The sequence below is a fragment of the Mustela nivalis genome (genome assembly GCF_964662115.1).
Source record: "Mustela nivalis genome assembly, chromosome: 13".
NCBI classification, from domain to species: Eukaryota; Metazoa; Chordata; class Mammalia; order Carnivora; family Mustelidae; genus Mustela; species Mustela nivalis.
The window spans coordinates 57,370,222-57,384,638 of NC_139032.1; the positions used below are offsets into that span (position 1 = coordinate 57,370,222).

General features: G+C 52.1%; 1 protein-coding gene across 1 annotated transcript in view; it reads left to right on the top strand.

Annotated features, from left to right (window-relative positions):
• Positions 1-14,417, top strand: part of DNAI1 (dynein axonemal intermediate chain 1) — a 58,781-nt gene that overhangs the window by 31,892 nt on the left and 12,472 nt on the right. The window contains exons 10-13 of the mRNA XM_082694611.1: positions 196-280; positions 3,419-3,536; positions 3,805-3,848; positions 13,413-13,660. Of these exons, the coding sequence (XP_082550737.1) occupies positions 196-280; positions 3,419-3,536; positions 3,805-3,848; positions 13,413-13,660 (495 nt within the window). The remainder of the gene's footprint in view (positions 1-195; positions 281-3,418; positions 3,537-3,804; positions 3,849-13,412; positions 13,661-14,417) is intronic.

Below are 14,417 nucleotides of genomic sequence, written 5' to 3' on the forward strand. Positions count from 1 at the left end.
ATGCCACATATGAGCTAGGCATTCCCAAAAGGGGGTGGTGACGTGAGCTGCTCCTTTGAGGCATTAAGAGATTTTTTTACAAAGCTATCTTGGGTAGGTGGTGTCAAAGAGACAATTGCACCTCTGGGCTGTGGCTTGAGGCATAAGCTCTGCAGGAGCTAGCTGTGAAGACCTGTGGCCTTTGTATCTCCACAGAGTGATGACATCACCAAAGTGACTCAGGCTGCTAAAATTGTGGAGCGGATGGTCAACCAGAACACATATGATGATGTTGCTCAAGGTAAGATTTAATATGTTGGCAACTACTCTTACTGCTTGTATTTAAAAAATTTCTCAGGAGGTGCCTGGGTGCTCAGTTGGTGGAGCATCTGACTCTTGATTTTGGCTTAGGTCATGATTTCAGGGTTCTGGGATCAAGCCCTATGTGCTCTGTGCTCAGGAGGGAGTCCACTTCTCTCCTACTCCCTCTCCCTCTGCCACATACACACCCCCTTCGCTCACAAGTGCTTCCTAATTCTTGTGTCCAGCTTGGGGATAATATAAATGCTAGAATGCAGACTGAAACAGCTCTGGGGATCCTCAGGAATGGAGGAAGGGAAATGAGGAATGAGTGGCAGCAGTCAAGGAAGGCAGAAGGGAGGGCTAAGCTAGGTGCCAAGGGATAAGCAGAGTCTGAGAGGGAGATTAGCAAAAGGGCAGATGTTCTGGGCAAGGGACAGCATAAGCAGTCACTCGGTGGTAAAAACAAATTGGAATGGACTCTGAGGACAAAGGGCAGCAGACTCAGTGACTCAAGCAGGGGTTTGTTGGAAAGTAGTGAGAGTTCAGGCTACAGAGGTGGTTGGAGCCAGTTAATGAAGGGCCTGGACTATCTCAGGGAATCTGAGCTTTTCTGCAGAGAGTTCAAAGATCCTGTCCAGGCAGCAACACAATCTGGCGAGAGGTCAGCTAGAGAAGGATGTGATGGGGCACAATGCAGGGACAGAGACGAAGGTGAGGTTCAGCTGAGGGGTAGAATGGGCCTCATCCCACCTTTTCCAAGGGTAAAGAAAAGGAAGCAGTTATAATAGTGAAAAGCCAACATCAGCATTCCCTAGGAATGGCCCATGTACTGGACATTGTGCTGTGCAACTTACACATACTACTTTACATCATCCTGACCTCCACACTATTGGACAAATACCATTATTCTCTCCATTTCATAGGTGAGAAATTTGGGCCATTGCCACTTGTTCACAACCGCAGCCAGTATGAGGAGTGAGTGGAGCCATTGGGACTTGAACACAGGCCCTTTGGATCTATAGCCTAAGTGCTCCAGTGCAAGGCTACAGAGCCACTGAGCTTGAAGAGACATTTCAAGTAAACATTCAATAAGTCTATGCTGGTGATTAATTAGTGATGAAGTGAAGAAAGAGATTGATTCAGAAATGCTTAAATCCTGGGGGCCTGGGAAATTCTGGTGTCTTTGACAGAGCCAGGGAAACAGAATCCTTCCCATGGCATGAACAGCACATTCCCAAGTGGCTTGTATTTCCCTAAGAGGTTGTGCATTTATTTGGAGCAGCTGCCTCCCCAAAGTTGGCAGCTCCTCACTGCTGGCTGGTCTCCTTTGCTGACAGCCTAGGGCTCTTCTTGGTGACTTGATGCTCACTGCTCACCCATGGGACATAGAAACCAGGGCTGCCAAGACCAGCAGCCTAAACAAGCCCCCTTGTTATCATTCAGGCTGGAAAACGACCTTGAGTGCTTTTCAAAGCTGTCAAAGTACACAGCAGCTGTGAATGAATTTGTCACTCACACAGCTTGGCTTCCTGAAACCCAGCCTCTGCAACCAGCCCACCAAAGGGCTGCGAACACGATTAATATCCATGGAGAAACTGGCCTTGGTGAACCTTTTTCATTTATAAGAACACAATCACATAAAAATGCATTGAACTTTGATTTTTTTAATTGCACACTCTTTTCCCAAAGGAAAAGTCTAATCATGAAGAAGTGAAAACAGAAAAGTGTTACCAATTAATCTCCTCTCTGAAATGAGGTATTTTCAAAGACAGCCTAAGCTCGGGGCTCTCCTATATGATCAAGGCTCATGCCTCTGATGTCTCTGATTTTTTGTTGTTCCAAGACATTTTTGAGGTTTGAATGTGGTCCCACAACCTCAAGGCTGGGCCAGTGCCTAGGCATGTCCTTGACCGTGTCAGATGAGAGGATTCATTTTCTAATGGGTCACCGCTGTTTGGGAAAAAAAAAACTGAGAAATTTTTCACTTCTGTTGATTTATTTCGTTGTGTTCTTTGAACAATCATTGGGTGTCTGCTCTGTGGCTGGCACTGTGCTAGGCACTGCAGGTCCAGAGATGACTAGAACATGCTGCTTGCTCCCCAGGAGCTGTCTGGTAGGGGAGACGGGCAAAAGGATCAATAGAAGCAACACAGCATGACAGACATTTCAGCAGAGAAGAGGCAGGGCTGGAATGGAGGAAGAGATGAATTCTGCTTAACAAGAAAATGAAGGCCTCACAGAGAAGGAGTTTAATCTGGATCTGCAGTTAGTGGGAGTTTGCCAGGAAGATGGAGCAGAACGTTCTAGACACTATTTGATATAGAGGTTAGGTGAACACCTGACTGCAAATGACATGGCAGTCGTAGCCTGAACCCTTGGTTTGACCAGGGAGCCTGTGCAAGGGGAGTCATTGAGGGGTTTTCAGTGGGGGGGAGGAGGTGGTATGGTGAGGTGATTGATTTGTTCTCATTCTGGTAGCTCTGGGGAGTGGGCACTGGAGGAGGAGTTACTGGAGGTGGGGAGACCAATTAGGAGGAGGATGTAGTAATGCAGGTGATGGTTCTTGGGACCTGGGCAGTGGCTTTGGGTTTGGAGAGAAGTGAATGGATTAAAAAAAGTCATCAGAAGGACAACATGAGATATGATGTAAAGAGATCAGTCAAGGATTACCAGGTTTCTACTTAGCCAAACAACAAGACAGGTGGAGCTTCTACCTAAGTTAGAGGAAACGGGAGGCAGAGACAATTTAGGGCAGGAGATGAATCAGAATCCAGAGAACCCATTTCAGGGATCCAGGCAGCTTCATCACAGTGGGGCTTTGCAGCGGGTGTGAAGATGGACAAACCTGGGATTTTATCTGAGAGGACATGTCTACTTTATTGTAAATTGCTTCCAACAACAGTGATGACAGTAACAATAACATATAGAAAGCTGACTATGTGTCAGCTATTTTGCTAAGTACTACATATATGAACAATTAATCCTCACGACCGTCCTTTGAGATAGGTACTATTACTATTCCCACTTTGAAACACAAGAGTCTGTTTTGGCCAAGGAGGTACAGACAGAGAGTGGCAGGCCTGGGTTTGCCGTAAAATGGCAGTCCCAGGGCTGATGCAGCCTGGGTGTGTTTAAGATTTTAAGTACTACGAGGATGCTGCTGACGAATACCGAGACCTGGAGGGTACGCTGCTGCCGCTCTGGAAGTTCCAAAACGACAAAGCCAAGCGCCTGGCCGTCACCGCCCTCTGCTGGTGAGTATGGACATTGCAGCAAACCCAGAGGCCCTGAGAGCCTGAGCTGGGGCACTTCTACTGCGCTTAACCACTCTGAAGATGACGCGTAGCATTATAGAAAAAAAGGGACTGGGATTCTTATGGGATTGTGCGATCAGCCCATGTCTCTAAAGTCAACAGTAGATGTCTTTAGTGTAGTTAGGCACCAGTGTTCGTGGAAAGGCTCATGTCTATTGGGAAAGCCACGTTCATTTCCTGGGCCAACAGATTCATATTTCTTTTGCAGGAATCCAAAGTACAATGATCTGTTTGCAGTGGGACATGGCTCCTGTAAGTAATCTGGCTATTTGTTCGTTTGCTCACTCAATCAGCAAACACTTAAGGACCTTAAGCACCAGTGCAGAGAGCTCTTTGTGAGGTGTGAAAGTTGTAAAAGGATCTGAGATCTAGATCTAGCCCCTTCAGGGGCTCCCAGTCTGATAGGGAATGCAGACAACCATACCAGCAGTTAGCACTGAGTGAAGGACTATACCAAAGTGAGCCCTAAAGGTTTTATTGTAGTGAAGGAAGAGGGGAGAGCACTCCTGGCAGAGGAACCAGCATATGCAAAGGTCTGGAGGCACAAGAGATATGGGAGGAAATAAAGCTGCTGAGGGAGCCAGGGTTGGTCCCCGAATGGCTTGGTAAACAATTCCAAGAAGCTTGGAGATTCTCCTGAGGAAAGTTTTATGACATTCTCCTGAGGGGGAATCACGGAAGGAATTTAAGAAGGGCAGGGACAGAACCAGGGCAGGGGGAAGTGGCAGGCATGAGACTAGGGGCTGGGAAACCACCTGGGAGACTGGTGAGGATCCCCAGGAAGAGATGGTAGGACCTGGACCATGACTGTGGCATAGGAATGGAGAAATAGGTTTGGGAAGCTTGAGAAGGTGGACTGGACCAGACCTGGGGAAAGACTAGAGGTGAGGCTGAGAGAGGGAATGTTCCTGATCTGGCTCTGGAGCAGGCAGGGGTGGGGGAAGGTAGGTGCTCGATGTTCATCATTTGGCCTCTGGGCCCTGGAAGACCACTATTGTCCAGGGTGTTCCCGCCCCCGCCAGCCCGCCCTCATCCCTGAGGCAGGAGGCAGCACTGTGGTAACTGTGTGGTAGTTTTGCTTTCCCTTCATATTCTGTGTTCTCTGAAGAAGACCCTACCTCCGTGCTGGGCTGAACATTCCCCCTTCCTAACGGGAGAGGGCCCCACACTTCATGTTAGCTGAGTCTCCCCCAGCTAACGGCCTGTTCTCTGGCTGGGAGAATCAGCATCTATGAACAGAAAAAACCCTTCCATTCTCCAAGCTTCTGCTGGCTGGCAGACGTGCAGGCTCCTGGTCTCTACCCCTCTGACCGCCTGTGCACCCGGCCCATTCTTTCCCCGGGGCTGGGGGATGGGAGGGAGGGCAAGGAGGGGTTGGTGTTTATTATTCCTCTCAGGGAGGAGACCTTGGAGCTGCTCCCAGTCTCGTGGTCTGGGCTGCCTTTGAGGATGCCCTAAATGCCCGCTTTGTGTCCCTACTCCTGAGGGTGGGCTGCTGCCAGGCTGGAAGCACCCTCCCCTTCTGGCAGGGAGCTAGCACATTCCTCCCCCTCCACTGCAGCTACTGGGCCTGGAACAGGGCCTGGGGGCTGGGCTGGCCCTCCCAGGAGTGGGTGTGGACCCCCTATGAGGCTGCTGTTGGCTCAGGCTCTCTGCCCAGGACTGAAGCTGGGCTGAGGCAGGCTCCCTAGCAGGTGGGAGGGGACACTGGCTCAGGTCTAGCCCCATCCTCCTCCCACTCAGGGCCAGAAGCAAGGTCAGCTGGTTGGGTTCAGGCAGAGGCTGTCTCCAGCGGCTGCTTTAGTCAGGAGCGGTGGAGAAGAGTAACCCAGCCCTCAGGCATGGAGGACTCCAAGCCTGGCTGGCCCAGGAGCCTCCTTCAGGCAATCGCTCACCCAGGGAGGCTCTCTTTGTCCCTCGCTGGCCGCATCCACACACCTGGGCAGCACCAGTCCCTTGTAGAACTTCTGGCTGAAGGGGTACCGCCCAGTGGTGAGACCTGGGGCCAGAAGCTGCTCTGAGCCTTGGTTTCCTTATTGGTAGCCTGAAGAGGCTGACACCTGCTGGATCTTCACCCCAGGGCATTGCTAGACTCACCAGAAAGAAAAGCAAACGTGCCCTGTGAACTCTAGGAACCACCCACATATAAAGGGATGATGACAGCCTGTCATTCTGTCCTCTAGCTTTCCTACAGGACTCTCAGGGGACCCAAGCAGAGAGAGGGGGCCGTGGGGACGGAGGAGAACTGGACAAGGCCCCTACCTCCTCTAGAGCACAGGCCCAGGAGTAGCAGGGGTGCTATGGGCTGGGGCCGCCGCGGGCATGGGGTTACTGACCGGCTTGCCCATGGGCGTGACTAAGGTGGGACAATGGCAGCGGTGAATACTGGGACTTCTGAGACTCTGTCCGTGAGGCTGGGCAATGGCTAGAGAAATATGACGTGGAGTAAGTTTTTTTCAGAGTTCTTTTGTTTGTAAGCTAAGAAAGTCCTGAGAATGTTTCAAAGACTGATAAGGAAAGAGCCAGAAGAAAGTGAGCTGAAAATGGCGCAGGGCCCTCCATATCTCAGTGCCACTCCGCAGAGGCCTGAGCTGAGCCAGGCTGAGGTGGGACTCAGAAGGGCTCCTGCGTTCACTTCTGAGGTCACTTCTGGGAGTCCTGTGCTCTCCAGTGCCCAGATGCCCCCTTGGAAGAAAAAGGGCAAAGCTGAGGCAGGCGAAGGGCACCCTGGTTGCTGATGAGGTCACTGCGAGGAGCGACTGGCTCACCCGCGTCCATCACACTGTCTGGGGAAACTCCCGATGCCAGCCTCCTAGCATCAGCCTTTGTCTCCTACAAACACTGGAGCGAGAATTTGGGTTGGACCCTGATGAGCTCAGCCCAGGACTCTTTTTGCCTGGCATTCCCAGACATTTATTCTATAATCCAGCTAAGAAGGACTTTGGCGGCGGTAGGCTCATATCTAAGAAGGACTGGGGCCAGTCTCCTATTTGAGCACAGAGCAGGCTTGCTGGAGCCAGGCCAGACCAAGGGCAAGTAGGTAAGGAAAAGGGGGTCCAGGCACTTGCCTGCAATAGCAAAAAAATGTTTTCACTGCCTTCCCTGCATGGGTGCCAGGGAGGATGCAGGGATGGGGGCACCTCAAGCTGCATAGAAAGCGAAGACTGGGCTGCCCCTGGGACCAGGCTCCGCATCTCAGCAGAGTGGAGAAAGACCGTGAGCAGGTGAAAGCAGATGGAGGAAAGCCAGAGACCAAGGGAAAGAAGTCTAGAAAGGGGCAGCCCATGGGGCAAAGCAGGGATGCAATTTTGTGGGCCTGCGGCACTGAAGGGGTCCTTTCCAGCCCATCAGCCGCTTGATAGCAGGGAAATGGGAACTCCTCAGGGTCTGTTGGGCGGGGATAGTGGAAGAGATCCTGGGCCCCCTGTGTGGTCCTGACCGGCTCACACAGAGATGAGGGGGAAGCCGCCCAGTGAACCACGACTAAGAAAGAAAGAGGAGTCAGCTGCCCCTCAGCCTGGCCTCCCTCTGGGGGCAGCCCTCAAGAGGAGCCAAAGTCAGGCCCTGAGTCCCCACGCGGAACCCTTTCCCCCTCTGTCCCACCACATCCTGGTCTGTGTCTGAGCTTGCTGCGGCCAGAGACACACTCGTAGGGATTTAAATCTTTCCTGATCATTTATTTGTCAGCTTCACTAATTAAGCAGTGTTAATTTCATTTACTGAAAATGGAAATTCATCCACCTCATTTCTCCCTGTTCATCCTCCACACGCAAAATCCATCACTCCTCAGCTGCAGGCTGTGTAAAATTTACAGGACTAATTATGTTGTCAGGTCTCTTTGTAAATACAGTCCATAAAGGCCACTGTGCTTGCCGGGTTGTAGTGCAAGGGCATTCCCGTTGTTAGTTTAATTACTGGTTAGTTATTTAGGTTCTCAAATGTTTGCCTCATTTTCCCTAAATCAAATTAAATGTCCCGCTTGATGTATTCTGTCTCCAAGGCCTTGCTCTTATTTCCCACACTTCTTAAATATGACTTCTCATCGGAGGAAAGTGCTCAGAAAAGCCCAGTTGCCTGAGAGGCTGAACCCAGCCTGGCACCATGGCCTCTGGGCCAGGCTGGAGGTTTGGAACCCTTTAGCACTGATGCCCTTTCCTGGTGACCCCTGGAATAGTTCCCTGCCTTTGGAGACTGTGAAAATCCTAATCCACGGGGCATTTCTGTTCCTGGAGTCCAAGGTGGCAGGGTGGGTGTGGGAAGTGGAGGGAGGGTTTCATTATTGTTATTAGAAGAGCTGGGGATCATGGCACCCATCCCCCGACCCAGACTTCTAGAGACACGGTTTCCAAACCATCCCAGGAAAAACTATCATCTCTGGGTCTTCTCCCTCTGACTCCTTGAAGTAGATCTTGGGTCAAACTTCCCAGAATGCCTACTACATATTTTTCTCATTGCTACTGTAACAAATTCCTACAAACATAATGGCTTAAAACAACAACCATCTCTATTATTTCACAGTTCTGGGGTCAGAAGTCTAAAGTGGGTTTTGCTGAGCTGAAGTCAGTTGTCAGCATGGCTTCATTCCTTTTGGAGGCTCATGGGTAACATCCATGTCCTTACCTTCTCCAGCTTCTAGAAGCTACCCACATTCGATGGCTTGTGGCCCCCTTCCAGCCAGCAGTTGCATTATTCTAACATCTGCTTCTGTTCTCTACCTCCTTCTCTTTCCCTTATAAGAACCCCTGTGATGACATTAAGTCCACTCACATAATGCAAGATAATCTCAAGGTCTTTAACTTAATTAGAGCTGCGAAATCCCTTTTGCCTGCTCAGTAACATAGTTATGGGTTCGAGGGATTAGGACATGGACATCTAAGGTGCTGTTATCTGTCTACCGCAGCTCCCTCCAAATGCCCCTTGCATGACTTAATAAGGGAATCGTTAAACTGCCGCTGCCTTGGAGTCCGCCCTGGGCTGGCCTCATTTGGAAAGCCACAGTAGGAGGGGGGAGGCCTGCTGTCTGAGGCTAGCTCGGTAGCCTGTCTCTGCAGCTTGGCATCTACTTCCCTCTGACCTGGCTTTAGCCCAGTACCCCAACATGCCCTTTGTCTGCCTTTTCTTCCCTGAATCCTGAGCAAGAGCCCGGCCTTCTCCTGACAGCCAGAACTCTCCAGAGCAGCCCCCTGTGATTTAGAGGCATTACTTCAGGGCAGGGGTAGAGCTCTGGGACTGAGCAACACCCCCCCCCCCCCAGTGGCTGCAGTTCAAGAAGACATCCATCCTTGCTCCTCATTGGGCACGACTCTGCCAGGGGCTACCGCAGAGCCGAGGGAGGGAGAATTTGGTCGGGGTGGAATTGAGCCCCTCCACCCCTGAGAGCATGGCTTTCTGAGAACTGCCAGATCAGGCTCTATACAGAGTTTGACTCTCTTTCCCTGATTCTTGTGGATCATAGAGGGTCAGAGTCAGGGAGGTTTTAGAGATTATCCAGCAGAGCAGGGGGAGAAAGCGGGAACCCTCCCAATGGAGAGAGTAAACCTGCTGGGCTAAGTCATACTCACTCCATCCTTGTGGAGCCTTTGGGGTAGGCTGAGGAAAAGGCCCGCTCATGACTACCTGTAATAATGACATACAAGCAGAGACGAGCAGAGAGGGGCCCACACAAGGAGAGGTTGAATGATCTGGAAGGCTTCCTGGAGAAGGGCAAGGGCATAAAGTGGAGCTAAGGCCAGGTATGCAGCACTCTCCCTCTGTCTCAGAGTCTCAGACCAGGTGGTTTCTCTCTCTCTCTTTTTCTCTTCCCTCCCTCCTCCTTTTCTTCTCTCTTTCCTTCTTTCCCTTCCTCTGTTCCTCTGCTCCTTCAACCTGGCCACATTGACTTACTGAAATCCTGTAGCCTGGAGGAAACTGGAATTCCTTACTGGCCCCAGACTTCAGAGTCTCTGTCTCTTTATATAATGGAGTGTGGGTTGGGGCTCCCATCTGTGTCATCGGACCCTGCAGTCCTACTTTGAGGAACCAGGGAGTTTGTGGTATTCAGGACAAATTACCCCAGGGCTCAGAGCCCCGGGCTGTGTAAGCCTTGAGCCTGATGGGATTCTAGTCTCCACTGGGAACTGAAACACTCTAGATGACCCCTTGATGCCAACGTTGTGTTGGGACTCCCGGTGGGTGGCATCGTACTGGGAATGCTGGAGAGCTGAGCAATGATGTACTATGCTGCTGGTGACCTTGTTGGTGATATCATACTGGATATGTTGGATCGCGGGGCAATGATGACTAGATCAGTGACTAGGACTATGGTTTACCTGAGTGATGATATCATGTGGGGGGTCCCCGGTGACTTGAATAGTGATGTCATTTTAGGACTTCTGGAAGACAAGATGATGATCTCATGCTGGTACTCTTGGAGGTTTGGGCTGTGATGTCACACTGGGTGTACTCAGAGAATGAAGTAGGTCTCACAGGTGCCACTGGAGTCAGCCCCGTGATGAGAACATCATAGAATAAGGTGGAGTGGAGAGGAAGCCCCAGTTAAATGAGAGTTTTCTGTGTTTTTCTGCCGTGGTTTGGCAGATAGAACCTTGAATTGGAATTCAGGAAACACATAGTCTAGCCATGATTAGAAACTGTGATCTTGGGGCGCCTGACTGGCTCAGTTGGTGGAACACGATACAAGACTCCTCATCTCAGGGTTGTGAGTTCAAGCCCCATGTTGGGCATAGAGCTTACTGAAAGAGAGAGAGAGAGAGAAAGGGAGAGGGAAAAAGGAAGGAAGAAAGAGAGAAAGGAAGGGAGAAGAGGAAGGAAGGGAGGAAAGGAGAGAGAAAGGAAAGGAAAAGAAAGGAATGGAGTGGAATCATGATCTTTATGTTAGGAGGGCTCATTTGGTTGCAAGTAAAAGAGGCCACCAGGAGTGGACTAAGAAGCAGAGGCTCATTGTCGGGTTGCATGTGGCCTGGGAATTCAGGCAGGACCTAAGGACTTAGTGTGACTGATTGCTCTCTGTGTCCCTGTCTCTTGAAGTCCATGCTTCTCTCAACCAGAAGTCTCCCCGTATAGTTTGTGACTGCCTTGTCCCTTACGCATTCTCTAGTCCAGATTCTGGAGAGACTGGACTGGCTTTGCCAGTCGCCACCACCCCGTTAGGTCTGCTTTCCCCTTCCTTTCTCCACCTCCACATAAAGACCAGATCAGTGAGGTATAACTTCAGCTATAAACGAAATACTGCACGAGGCAAACACCATGTGATGGGTCTGAAGGAGCCGGGCACATGATTTCCTCTCTTCTGGTCCCAGTTTACCCATCTATAAAAATCGGGAGCCAAAGCCCAGCCTCCAGTCTCAGTGGTCCTGTGAGCAGGTCAGAAATGTCCTTACTACTGAGTTATTAATTTGGCCTAGGGTTTCTTACCCCTCTTTTCTAGTTTCACTGGTCATAAAGACTGTATGTATGCAGGGTTGGGGAGGGGGGTCACTGCTATCCCTTGAGGGGCCAGGTCCTGTGCCACAGCAGGACCAAGTGTGAGGGTCATACCCGCCTTGGCCCCTTGGTGAAATAAGGGAAGCCTCTGAGTCCCCAGCCCAAGCGTCAGTCACCACCTACTCACCCTTCCATTCACTTGTTTGCTCGCCCACTTCCCTGCCCACTCAGCCTCTGCCAGACTCATCCAGCATTGAGGACAGACTGCACATTAAGGGCGTCGGTAGATCCCCAGTGTCCTGGGGGTTACCGCTCCCTATCCCACGAGGGTCTCTCTCTTAGCACTCGGCACTGCTGGGGGCCAGCCCACATCTCCAGTGGAGTGTCTCTGTCCCTGCCAGGGTCCAGCCCATTGGGAGGCCCAGTCAGGTGTTCGGAATTTGTGGGATGAACAAAAAGAGCTACAAATGACTCTCATTCTGCCCAGTTCCAAACCTGTGTGATCTGGGGGGGACAGACACCTTCCTTCAGCAGCTGCAGATTTCTCCCTTGTAGGCTCAGCCCTCGGGGCCCACCCAGGATGAGCCCTACAGGGTGAGTGATGGCCAGCTCCCCACACTATCTGAACTGGTTTTGGTTCCCCACACTGGCTTTGAGGTGGTGTCGGACATAGGGTGACCCACCTGGCTCTGGAGACTCTGGAAGCCCCCAGCTCCTCTTCTTTGTGAGAGACTTGCTTTCTCCAAAGCAGAAACACTTTCCTTCCTCAACCACTGTGTGCCCTTCCTAGGGCTCCAGTTGGATCCTGGCACCTTCCACTTGGGAAAACAACTCCCTCCTGACACATGAAACCTCCTTTGTGAGGTTTCCCATAGAGAACTACTCTGGTGGGCATGCCAGCTTATCTCAGTTTCCAACTCGACCTACCGAAGGCCAGTCTAGCTCCTGGCTGCATCCTGCTCTCTAGTCCTGGCTCCCAGTAAACACCGTTTGCAGAGTGCCCGAGGTAGGACTATCTGGTAACTGGGTCCAAACACATCCCCAGAGCCCAGGGAACACAGCCCAGGTACCTACTCCCTCGAGTAAGGGGCAGCATTAGAAATAAAAAGACAGAGGGGTACCGGGGGTGGGGGCACAGTCAGTTGCATGTGGGGCTCTTGGTCTCCACTCAGGTCATGATCTTAGGGTCATGAGATCAAGCCCCACACTGGGCTCCGTGCTGAGCACACAGTTTGCTTGGGATTCTCTCTCCTTTTCCCCCTGCCCTTCTCACTTATGCTCGCTGTCTGTCTCAAAATAAGTAAATAAATCGTAAGAGGGAGAGAAGAAAACAAAAAGGAATAAGACAGAAAGAATGACTCAGCCAAATGAGTCAGGATGGGGTGGCCTCCCTGTTTTTCCCATTCATGGGCTCAAGACCTCAGGACAAGCCACTTTGTCTGGAGGGCCTAGGCCTGCAGTAGCCAGGGGTAAAAGAGGTCCTCTGGCGGGGGAGGAGAAGGGGAGAGTGCTATCCTCTCAGGTGGAAGTTTCCCCTTAGCAGAGGGTCCCCAAGATGGAAAGCTGCTCTAGACTTCCTCCTCTTCTGAGTGCATGAAGGGTCCTGGACTAGCGGCAGCAGGAGGGCTGGACTTGAGGGCTGGGTCAGTTTTCTGTTCAGTGACTGCCGTATCAGGATGGGGGGGGGGGCACGGGAGCAGACGATGCAAGAGAGAGGGAGGCTGTCCCCTGACACGGGGTGGGCAGGGAGCAAGGCCTCTGCTAAGTGGCCCTCGCTATTGGTCACCAAAAGCTGAGGCCAGAAGGGTGATACAGTGGCCTGTGGAAGCCTGGCTGGCCTGCCTGGGACTTCTCAATTCTGGGAGCAGGCTCAGGCTAGCGTGCAGGCGGCAGCTGGGGACCATGGAGGCCATGGAAGGGTGTGGGAAGGTGCGCATAGCTGGCTAGTTTGACAACCCATAGGGAATTCCAAACCAAGTCCAAACCGAGCTCCTGTCCTGGGCTGGGCTGGGGAACACACGGGCATCATCCAGGCTTCGGAGGACAGCCATCTGCCCCTGGGTGGGGCTTCCGAGCCCTCTCTGAGGTCACCGCTTCTTCCCAAGCACAACTTTGAGCCTGCCTCCCTCCTTCCTGTACCCAGGAACAATGGAGAGAATGATTGTCCATCCCTCAGATAAGCCTGGTCACCTTATCCTCTTGGAAACCCTAAGAAGGAGGCAGCCCAGTCTCCTGCTTCTATTTCTGAGACAGAGAAGCTGAAGGCCAGAGGGGAATCTGCCCTCTCTGGAGAGCCCAGCAGCAGGTCCCCTGGGTAGGTGGGGGAGGGGCGGGGGCTGAGGAATACTTCCACCACAGCCACAGCCGGGCGTCTTCCCCATCTTCCCGGGACAGATGACTTCATGAAGCAGAGCCGGGGCATGCTCCTGCTGTACAGCCTGAAGAACCCCAGCTTTCCCGAGTACATCTTCAGCAGTGAGAGTGGCATCATGTGTTTAGACATGCATGTGGACCACCCCTACCTGGTGGTGGTGGGCCACTACGACGGGAACGTGGCCATTTACAACCTCAAGAAGCCCCAGTCCCAGCCGTCCTTCCGCAGCTCAGCCAAGTCTGGCAAGCACACGGACCCGGTGTGGCAGGTCAGCCCTGAAGCAGGGTGGGAGACACCGGGCGGGAAGCCCTGGAGGAGGGACTTTGGGGTGGACTGGCCACAGGCAGGGGGATGGGGATGCCAGATACCAGCTTAGAAGTCAAGGAGCCGGGTGTACGAAGAGGCAGAGAGGGGCGGGAGGGGGCAGTGGGGAGGTGAGGGGTCTGCCGCTGCGGACCTGCTATCAGGAGGGCCCCTCTCTCTGCTAAGGCTCTATTAGGTGCAGCAGGTAGGAACTCGTAGCCCATGGCTGGAAGACTCGAAGGCCTGACCCAGAAGGCCTCTGCTGAGTCTGTCAATGGTACCAGTTCCTGTGTGTGGGCTTCCTCGACTCCCCACTGGGGCTCTCCTCTGCCATCTGGGCTACATTTGGGGCAACTCCCAGACAGAGGTTGGTGCTGCCAGTTTGTCTGCCCTCTGGGCAGGGCCATAAGGCCTGGTGGGTGAGGTCTGTCCTTGAGGCCTCTCTGTAGCATCTTTCTTCTCCAGACAGACATAGGATGGGACCATTAGCCTGACACTGGAGCTAGATTTCACCCTGTGTCTCCCATCTTATTGCACTGGGAGTGGATTTCATGTTTCATCTTCAGAAAGTCTCCTAGCTCTGGCCTTGCAGAACTTTCCTTACTGTATATTTCGAAACCCCTCTTCTTCTGAGGCTGCAAACCCTTACCCACTGGCAGGTCTGGGCAAATCTAAGAAGGAATTTCTGCCTTAAGTTTCTCACGGTCTCTGGGGTCATCAGA